The 10,804-nt window shown below is 44.3% G+C and overlaps 1 protein-coding gene across 8 annotated transcripts in view; it reads right to left on the bottom strand.

Annotated features, from left to right (window-relative positions):
• The window catches only part of ablim1b (actin binding LIM protein 1b), a 468,612-nt gene that overhangs the window by 10,907 nt on the left and 446,901 nt on the right, over positions 1-10,804 (bottom strand). For 7 of the 8 annotated variants that reach the window (XM_085994431.1, XM_085994434.1, XM_085994436.1 and 4 more), the window contains 2 exons: positions 7,927-7,987; positions 3,269-4,599 (listed from right to left, as the gene is read on the bottom strand). In XM_085994431.1, coding sequence (XP_085850557.1) covers positions 4,574-4,599; positions 7,927-7,987 — 87 coding nt within the window. In that variant the 3' untranslated portion in view covers positions 3,269-4,573. The other variant, XM_085994435.1, reaches the window with a different exon arrangement.

The following is a 10,804-nucleotide window of genomic DNA, read 5'->3' as shown; positions in this document are numbered from 1 at the left end:
ATGGTTTCCTTCATCTGTGCCTATCTTTGTGATATTGAACACTTAGTACCTCACCCTGATATGAAACGCAAATGTGGAGAACTGAGGACGTGAAACTGAACCCACCCCGCGCACTGCACCACCCTTAGATTCTTTCTTAAAAGATTCCAGTAGCACAAGTTGCTTTTTGTCCAGGTGGTCTCAGGTTTGAAAGACGGCGTTTTACATGCCAGGAGAGTTTATTAGTCTAGGATCAGATGCTCTTTCCAAGTCCCAGATAACACTCTTTATTTCCCAATTCTGTGCTCTCACCTCCAGTCTTGTTCTGTCTACATCTCTTGGTAATTTGCTACGTCCTCTGCTGGTCACTGAAAGCACATGATAAGGGTAAATCTGTGCAGTGGAAGAAAAATGATGTCAGTAAGGGAAATTCAACATGATCTACTCATCCCCATCAAGTACATATAGCAAACATCTTTTTCAGACCTAATCATTATAATCTATAAGATATGACACTATACTAACTAATCACAAGGCTCAACAAATGAATGCAGATACCAGAGCCAGCGCAATTTATTGGGAAGGGCTGTAGTAAAATACAATGCATACATTCAGCTGTAAAATGAATTAAAAACCATTGAATATAAATAAAACGTGGCACTATATTTCCTCTACTGAAGAGACTTTTGAATCAGTTTAGGAATTACACAGCATTCAAATCAAGCATGTTCCCCTTTCTAACTGAGCTCCCTACAGTTTTTAAAGAAACATCATCTGCTAACTTTCTGGGAATACCCAGCTCCACCTAATGTTAGTGTTTAACAGAGTCAGGGTTTGAAAAGTGATGCCTGCAGCTCAGACACAGACCAGTAACTGTAGAGTGCAATGTTCAGCTAGAAGGCCTAAGTCATACTGCCAGCCGCACCTCACACTGAGTTTGGTGACGAGGAGCTCTGTGCATGTGTGTTTGGATGTCTGCAAGGAGATCTGCTTCTCCGGCAGTTCGCTAATAACGTTAGGAGAGCAGCATCAACTTTGTGCTAATATTAAAAACATTGAGAAGTTTTTTTTTGTATGATTCCCAGGACACTCTTAAAATATGGCTTTGCCCTGGCCCTATTACAAACCCCAAGCAGTGTGGGACTACATATTAGAGGGGATCTCATTATCTCTCTCTTCATTGTGCTTGGGAGTCAGATCGGCAAGGCTTACTCCCAAGTTATACTGCCACCTCTGGGTTAATGTGCACAACTGCTTTGCATCAATGCAAAAGTGGCAATATCATTTAGGAGTCAGTTCGATGATCTGATTCCCTATTGCACTATTCAAGCGATGTAATTGATTAACTTAACAGTTTCAGTGGGGTAGGAGTGCTGTTTTCCTAACCAAAGGGCTATTAACCTTGATTAAAATTCAAACTAACTTGCTCTTATTGGGCAAGTTTTGCCAGTTCTTAATGTGAGGTCAGTATAATTTGCCATCTCAAAAGGGAGGGAAGCATTGGAAAATGGTTCCTGATCTTACCTACAGATATCCATTGCCTAGACTTGGACAGCCACCTGGGCTAGTTGAAGTGAATGGGACAGAAAGACAACAGTAGGAAATTCAAGAGGCTGGCAATGGGTGGTTTTGCTTTCCATCCACCCTCATTCCCCATCCCCACAGTCAAGGCTGCCTTTTTGGACAAATTTGTTTGCATCTGGGAGATTCCAGGTGACAGCAATAGGGGAGAAAAATTCAGTTGCTTTACGCCTCCCTTTTAACGGGGCGCAAAGCAACTAGTGCCTGGGCGCGGCGCCGCCAACGCTTCCTGCGAAATTCAGCGGGAGGTTAGCGGTGGCGGTAACTGTTAGCACCCTGTGGCACTGCGCCGCCGCTGATGACGTCATTGCCGTACGCAGCGCCCCGCTCGCGCCCCGGCCGCAATCTTCGGTAGCACCCACTGACTTACCGCCGGACGCTATGTCCGACGGGGTCAGGGGCGCCTACCTGCGGCTGGGGCGGCGCTAATTAAAGGCGAGGTGCTGGGTGGCCATTTTTGTTGCAGTCCGCCTGCCAGCACCTGCCTCCGCTGCTGTCCCTGGCCTCCTGACCCGCCCCCCCGTGGAGTGCCAGCTGCGCTCTATGAGCCCGGCACTTCTCTTGAGTTCTGGGCTCTTTTGCCAACACTCCGATCCCCGGTGGCCCAGCTGGGCCCGGGTCGCACTGCGCTAGACCCCTCCCCTTTAAGAAGGGGGGGGGGGAAGGCCTGCAATACATGCTGCAACGGACATAACGCCGCGATATTCCCTCACAGCGCCCAAGAGGGAGGCGGGGTGCTTCCAATAGCGCCCCGCTTCCCTCTTGGGGAGCTACCATTCAATTTCGGCCATGGGGGCGCTAATTTTTCCGGGGCGCTAAAGGCAAAGTTAGTGCCTCAAAGGGGCGCAACTCAATTTTTCCCCCTAGGAGTACTAATACCAGGGATACACTGCATTCAATAGTGGGGTACAGAGATAACGTTCATGAAGTGTGCCAGCTACCTAACCACCCATCTGAGAGCTGACAAATTTAATTGCACATTAATGTGATTCCAGGTCTTGACTTAGCATCTGCACTAATAGGAGATAAGCATAATAACTACTAAGCTATCAGGCCATCACTGTAAGTCTGCCAATTTTTTACCTATTTACTGTATTTGCATTCAAATTAATTTTACTACTCTATTCTCAACATGTTTTCTCCCCTTGCAGACCAGTTTGTCCTCACTCATTCCCTGCCAGTTGTGAGAGAAAAACAAATGGCTATTTCTAAAAGTGATGCACAAATCTAGCAAACCTACCACTAGAAAGGGTGGCATGGCGGTGCAGTACACTGATATGCCAACACAATGGGAGGATGTGGGCTCATGCTCATGACTGAAAATACAGTTTTAAGTTTGCAATCTTGCCCATGATATCAGGGGAGGTGCTGAGCAGAGGCTACACAATGTCTCCACAGGAAGAACAAAAAACTGGATGGGAGGTTATCCCAGTTGCTCTTGTACACCTATCAGCAGCTGCTTCAAGAGCAGCACTGATAGTAGTCTGGAAGCAGGCCAATATGTCAGAGAAACACTGTTTGAATTTTCTGTTGGCTTTGGTTATTCTTATCGTATGCAATAAGCTCATTTTTATTTCTTATTTTGCCCATACTTTCAGTGAAAGCTGATTTCTGTAGACTTGCCTTTGGCTCCAGCATGTTAGGCATTGAAACTCCCCTGTCCATCCTTGTTCCTTGCACAGTTCCCTCCTGTGTGGGCTGTGAGATAGAGAGAGAGATAAAGATGGTATGTCTGTTACACAAGTCCAAGATGCATGCATCACTATATTGATACAGAATTATATTAAATTTCAGGGAACTAAGGATCATTTGGTACAAGATAAACATTGCAAAACAAACATAGCTAACACATATTCTTACTCCAATTTTGACATAGAACGAAATAATGATTAACCTAGCATTATTCTATGTAATTACTTCAGTCTTTCACATCAGGTACATCATTGAGAGATTAACTGATACTTTGTTGTATTTATTAATTAAAATGGCACTGTCAGAATTGCTATATTATAGATAATAACAGGCAAGATGGAAGTTGCTTTGGATTTCGGCTGCATTTACAGTATAACTGTAGCATCATTGTGAAGTGAAGCAGTTTTACACTGTTCTGCAATCGCAGTATAAATGAACCCTCTGATGCAATCCAAACCCCTTGGTTATTACCACCAAGTCTCCATTATGCCTTACGTTGACATGAAAAAGAAAATGTTAACTTCAATTGTATGAACATCTTTTAGGGACAAAATGTGATATTTTTCAGAAACCCTTGGGTAAACTCAACAAATTTGGTGCGGTTAATTCACATGATTCCTCCTTCCCCCCCATCAAAAAGGCTAGCCTTCTGAACCACAGTGCAAATTCAAACATACCTCATTTGAATACTGTATACTGAGGAATAACCAGGGTGTGATGTCACATGGAGTCAACTGCAAGGGCAGCTGGTCTACTATGACAGCGTTTGTTTTTAAGAGTAGCAAAAGGTATGCACAAAATTATGGGTTAAAATCCAAAGTTTAAAAAAAATGAAAAACGTAATGGCGTAATTTTTTTTTAAGACACTGTACTGACTGTGTGTGTGTTTGGACTGTCAATTTGAGGAAGAACTACAAATAAAACTGACAGACTCAAGCTTCACTCTTATCCTGGCCTAGTCTCCATGTGGTAGGCCTGCGCGCATTCGTATATCATTACTCAAATAAAACATTAAAATACAGATTCAGTTACTAAATTTGAAAAATTGTTATAAATTTTGATAATACAGCTGACTTGTGCTTAATATATTTTACTAAAAATATGTACACATCAGTCGTCTCTCACTTGTAACTAAAAGGCCCAAAGGAAAATAAAAATGCTTTGAATTTCATTACAAAATAACTATGCTGAGCATCATTGCAAAACATCCTACATTCGTTTATGCATCTCTTTAGCTGCACAAAACATTGTAATTAAGAAACATTAGGACATGCAAAAAGTTAGCCTTTTCCCTTTTGTGGTCAATTGATTTTTGAAGCTCCTAATGACACCAACATACCAGGGTTTCTGAAAAACAGAAAAAGAAAATGATTACTTTGGTGTTCATCAGCAGCACACTTTTACACATGTTAGTACTTTTTCTCTAATTATCCCGATAAAAACATACACATGCATACATTACACTGGCTCGGTTCTGCTAGCAAGGATCTACCTGTCTCTATATATGTCTGCATCTATAATAGGATGGGTGGTGTGTACAGAGGTTTCTCCCACAGTCACTATCAATACTGCTCCATACCCAACCAACAGGCTACAGCAGGGATAAGGAAGCCACGCCAGCTCATCAACGCCCACTTCTGCCAGGCACTCTGCCAACCAGTCAGACCAAGGGCTGAAAAGGATTCCAAGCCGCATACAGTTCACAGGCAGTTCTGAGCCAGGGGGCCATCTGGTTCAGATGTAAGCACTCCACCTCCACTCAGCTGTCATCCCTGCCTGTGCCGGAGGCATTCTGATAAAGCTCTTATCTGTTCTACTTCAGAAGAAAATGTTTGTATCCCAAAAATAAAATTGGATCAGTCATAGTCACATCCATCTTATTTATCAATTTGCAGTCCAGTAAAATAAGGTTCAGGCATGTTTGTTCATTTTTAAGGTTGTAATAGTTCCTAAAATAAACTTGTGTTTATTAACTGATAAGTTCCTTAAGCGATACTGGACCTCATTTTTCTTTTCCAGTGTTCCCTATTTTCTCCTCTACCACCGCCCCCCCTCCTCCCGCACCCCTAAAGTGCTGACTAATTAATTCACATGAAAATCCTCTGTTTATTTCTTAATGGGGGTGTTAACTCATTGAAAATAAACAGTTTAACACCCACATTCAAAGTACAGACAAAGACATTTCATACAAACGGATTAAGCATTTGCACACAGTTTTTCAAAGAGCCCGATTTCAATGATTGATCTGCGAGTCCAGATAACGAGTACTGGCGAGCTATTCGACCGGGGGTTATCGCAGCCAACCTTAATCCGGTCCTCAACCAAGATCTACATCAAGGACTCACTGAATAGTGACCAAGGGCAGGAATCCTGGCTGATTTTATTCCTCTCCCACGTCTGCCTAGCTGAGAATCCGGTTATTCTAATTTCCTGCAACAATGAGCCGCAGCCACCGTCTGTTCTGCTTCCAGCTGCTAGGTGGCAGTGCCAAACTGTATTAATAAGAGGAACTCTGAGGCTCTCACAGGGCATTCCTGGGAATTACAGCTACAGCCTCTGACACACGCCTCAAGGATAAAATGGCACGTAATGCTAATTTTTTTGAGATTTTTCCTGAAAGTCGCAAGCAACAAACTTTAAAAAAAGGCAATTGTATGAAAATGTGCTGGGCATAAATTAAAACCCAGAAGTAATCACGACCTAAACTATAGGAATTTATAAGTCAGTGAGAATCTATGTGAAAACCAGGAATGTTAATGAAATCCATTTGTTTCAGAAAACATAATAACATTTTCATTGGAACAATGTGAGGCACAGCACGCTGCTGGAAGGGTGGGACTTTGATATCTGAGGCAGCACCAAGCAAAAGCACTTTCTTGAAAGGTTGGAGGGAAAGTAAGGCAGTAAGATATTGGTAAGCAATCAATTATGGAGTGCCAGATGCTAAAATCTGGAGCCCGGTTGCTTAGTAAGATGATAGAGCATGGAACAGGAAATGACTATTCAGCCCCATCAAGTCTGCTTCTTCCCCAGACCTCCATAGATTCTAACGCACCTATTGAATCTTGAGGGAAAGTTATGCGTAAAAACTCATTGTACTCCAAACATGACCAAGAAAATTCACTCATCCTCAATTTTCATTATTCAACCCTGGCTTCCTGTCCTTCAGGTAACATTCCACCTTGCCTCACAGCATAGGAACCATCAAGCCCCATGGAATATTTAATCATGTCCTTATTTACTTATCCTTATAATTACCAAGCATCTTCCCAGTTGGATACTGAACCAGCTCAGCTTTAACAACAGGGTTAGGGGCCAAGGGCAGACAGAAGTTTCATCTTTCACAATGATGGCCTGACATTTGTGAGGAGGCAGGCTCGGCAGGGCTGGCAGGATGGTGTCATCCATTGGAATTCTCACTGCCTCCATCTCCTTTGCCCTGAGAAAGCTGCACAGCAGTAAGATACTGGTGTCCAGGTCAAAAGAACCATGGAAGTGATGGCCAGGCTGGACTTGTGGCCTGGAAAACACCCAAAGTTTAAATTGGACCTCTTAAAAAGGGGGCTGATTAACAGGGACCAGAGTCCAATGAAGCTGGGCCTACCAGAGTCCAATGAAGCTGGGCCTACCAGAGTCCAATGAAGCTGGGCCTACCAGAGTCCAATGAAGCTGGGCCTACCAGAGTCCAATGAAGCTGGGCCTACCAGAGTCCAATGAAGCTGGGCCTACCAGAGTCCAATGAAGCTGGGCCTACCAGAGTCCAATGAAGCTGGGCCTACCAGGGTCCAATGAAGCTGGGCCTACCAGGGTCCAATGAAGCTGGGCCTACCAGAGTCCAATGAAGCTGGGCCTACCAGGGTCCAATGAAGCTGGGCCTACCAGGGTCCAATGAAGCTGGGCCTACCAGGGTCCAATGAAGCTGGGCCTACCAGGGTCCAATGAAGCTGGGCCTACCAGGGTCCAATGAAGCTGGGCCTACCAGCTACTCATGCACACGGCATCCAAGCATTGCATTTTCCTCTCTCCTCACCCTGGCAAGTACCCAAAATGTGCCGGAACTATTTAAGCAATTTGACCTTGTCCTGACCCTAGATATTCTGGTGGGCTCAGGAACGCGGGTCATTATATGGTAGTGGAGCGGCAGTTTCGGTCCCAATATAATTTCACATCAGATGGATTTGAAACTGGCATTGCTTTCTTATACTTTCTAAATAAATCAGACAATTGATAATATATAGATGTGCACTACGCTATAATTATGAGCTTCATATGAACTAGTTTTGTTCTACAAGAGTAAAATTCCGAGAGAAATAACTGATGGAAATAAAAATCTTATGTTAGTTCTTACTTTATAAAGTGGCAGTTTACCACGTATGGCCACAGCCTACATCAAAGGCACTGAAGCACATCAACGTACAGCAGATGCACTCATTTATCTGCTGTAGTAGCAGCATTTGTTTACTGTAGATTTACAGCGACTAGGTACAGGAATAGCAACAGATCTACTTACTATGGGCAACTTAGGCACATTCAGAGCGAATTAATGAAACTCATACACAAGCCTGGAGCAGAATTAGGCCATGGCCTTTGACCCATTTTCCACAAGAGAAGTGCTACTGAGTTTATACATATTTTATAAACTGAACAGAAACACAAGGTGAAAGACATCCCTACCTCTGACACCTTCGCTTACGTCGCTGTAGCTGTCATACTGTGTGAAATCTGTGGACTGCGGCTAACAAAATAAGAGGACAGTGCAATCAATCTGTAAAGGTTTTTAGGTCAGTGATTCAGTCTACAGATGTCTTAACAGATAATTGTATTCTACCAGTTATTATAGATTTATTACTACATCACTGTGCTCTACCATAAATGCATACATAAATAATGTAAAACTAGTAGTTAGACCAGTGTTGTCCAATAAATTAGCCACTAGTCACTTGTGGCTAATTGCATTTGCGATTAGTGAATAAAAAATGGTAACAGACACCATTGTTGGGCACGTGAGCTCAATACTCATGTTCGCACGGCATTTGTGTGCGTACTTTAACTTTTTTTGTGCATTTGTTGGTAAAAAGTTAAGATGAAAAGCAGAGTGAGTGAGTGTTTTTTTTAATTGTTGTGTGCGCTTTACTTGTTTCGTTAATGCTTATTGTTTATCCGTTGGAATGGTGTGTAACATGAGCGAAAACGCTGGACTTCAGCACCATGGAAACACCAGTCACATTGTATGGAGAGGGAAGCTGGGGTCAGCTCGACCAATCGGCATAACCGCTCTAGGCCAGCAGAAGGCAAGTCCATCCAATAACGAGCAGCTCCAACAGAGCACATAAGGGCAAGCAGCATCCAACCACATTCTGGGTGGGTGGAGGGAGGGGCAGGTCTGACACGTCTTGTTGTGCGAGTCAACATTCTTGGCAGTCACTGATGAAGTCGAAGTACCGCTTGCAACTGCTGAACAAAAACCTAGAAGCCGCACTGATGTGCTGTGTCTGATGAATTCATGACAGAATTCCAAATTTTGGTGAAAGAGAAGAGTACAAAGTTTTTCACTGAATGGTGGTAGATGCTTTTTAACTAAATATACACGTGAAGTACATTGACCTCTATTGTGTGTATGACATTTTCTACTAAAATTCATGCATGTGGCTAAAATGGTGTCTCGATAACCTCACCTGTGGCTAGTCAGCAATTTCTATTGGGCAACACTGAATTAGACCCATGTCTGGTGCATTCTTACCAGCATTGCTCACATGCATGAACACAATAGGTCACATCTTGATCATTAAATTTAGCTTTTAATAGCTTATGAAACTATAGCATACCAAATGGTGTAATTCCATAGTCTGTTTTTAGAGCTGATTTTACCAACCTCGGCGGGTCCGTGGCAGGTGACGTCAGTGGCGGGTCCCGGCCTCGCTGCTGGCTCCAGCTCGCTGTGTAGAACGATGTTCCACTGATTGGGCTTGTTAAGTCCGCCCAGCGCATTTCCTGGCCAATTGAAGGAAGCGGGTCTGATGACGTCATTTGATGACGCGTCATCAGCCGGTTTCCTTAAAGGGACCATGGCCAGCTTTCTTTTGACATTTGTGCTGTCAGTGTTTTACAGCATTGAAGTGCTGCAAACACTGACAAGCACTGCACCCAGGCTCTCCCATGACTCCCTCCATATGCTTATGCACATTGCAGAGGAAGGCACAAGCAGGAGGACCAGGCTGCAGTGGCGCAAACCTTTCGATGATCTCAGTAGATCACAAAACGTTACTGCAAAGCCACACTCAGCCTCATCCTGCTGTGCCACTCATCACACCCCCATCACTCTGCCTTCCCTACACTACTCCTGCACATCCTTACTCACACCAACTTACCTTGTACCTCCACCCATCCCTCTCTATCTACATTATCACTTCTCCATCTCACAACCACCCCTCACGCTCACCCTCATCCTAGTACAATCATACCAACTAACAACACACAAGGGTAGGCACTTGGGTGTTTTAGCCAATGTTCATGTGAAGTTTCTGTTAATGTGCTGTCAAACATTGAAATCTTTATTTTCAACATTTTGCATTCTCGGACAGATTTGGAAGTGGCTTAGTGAGTTGCAGTGAATGGTGAGGCGTAACGGTACCCTCGCAATGGTGATGAGTGTGAAAGGAATGGCTTGGGTATTGTAGGGATGCTTTATGGTGTTGGTGTGGGGTGGTGCCAACCTGGCGCATCATGTGGCAGCCAGGGTGTACAGCATCAAGTGAAGTAAATCTAGCCATGTTGAGGCCATCCCTGGCCTCCCAGGCAGCAATGTGGTCGGGTGCTGATGCACTCTGTCCTGTGCAGCATCAGTTGATTGCGGAGAAGGTTGGTGTTGTTGTTGGTGCTGCTGGTGTGCCTGGTGATGCTGGTGTTCAGGCTGATTGTGGCGGGATTCTGAGGACTAAGGTGAGAGAGTATAATGGGCACCGATGCTGATGGAATAGATGGCAGGTGAAGTAGAGATGACAGAAGTGATCTGTCAATGGTGGGAGAGGTAATGAGATCAGACTGGATGGAGACTTGTGTAAAGACTTGCAGCATTCTGAATCTGTAGTGAAAATGCAGTTTAGAGAAGCTAGTGGCTAAGGGAAGATATCTGAATCAGCTGGGAGCTTTGAGTTGGTATTTGAAGCTGTCAACTCATCAGCTGAAACAATGGATAGTGACCTCCCGCCTCAGCTTCACTGATGAGGTCTAGGCACAGCGGGAAAGCGGTGGGCGACCTGTCAAAATCAAAAAGCTGAGAAAAAAGCATTGTTAAGTGGCTGTAAACAAGCCACTAATGATTTCAATTGCCTCTCCCGCCGCTGCCTGTCGGGTCTGCTCAGCGCTGGCAGACCCGACATTTGGGAAAGGTGCGTGGCGGCAGGTAGATAGCAGGGTCCAGACCTGGTCAAAAAAATAAACACTTTCCCACCTGGCCCGCCACCGATTGCGCCCGCTGACCCCCCGGAAAATTCCCCCCGTCGAATTTAAAAAAAAATTCCCATTCATATAGAAATATTTCAGGCTATTGTCA

This window comes from Somniosus microcephalus, chromosome 8, assembly GCF_052327205.1.
Source record: "Somniosus microcephalus isolate GS21.2 chromosome 8, FLI_Smic_1.0, whole genome shotgun sequence".
NCBI classification, from domain to species: domain Eukaryota; kingdom Metazoa; phylum Chordata; class Chondrichthyes; order Squaliformes; family Somniosidae; genus Somniosus; species Somniosus microcephalus.
Note: the sequence above shows the minus strand (reverse complement) of the source record. Positions and strands in the feature narration are given on the sequence as shown.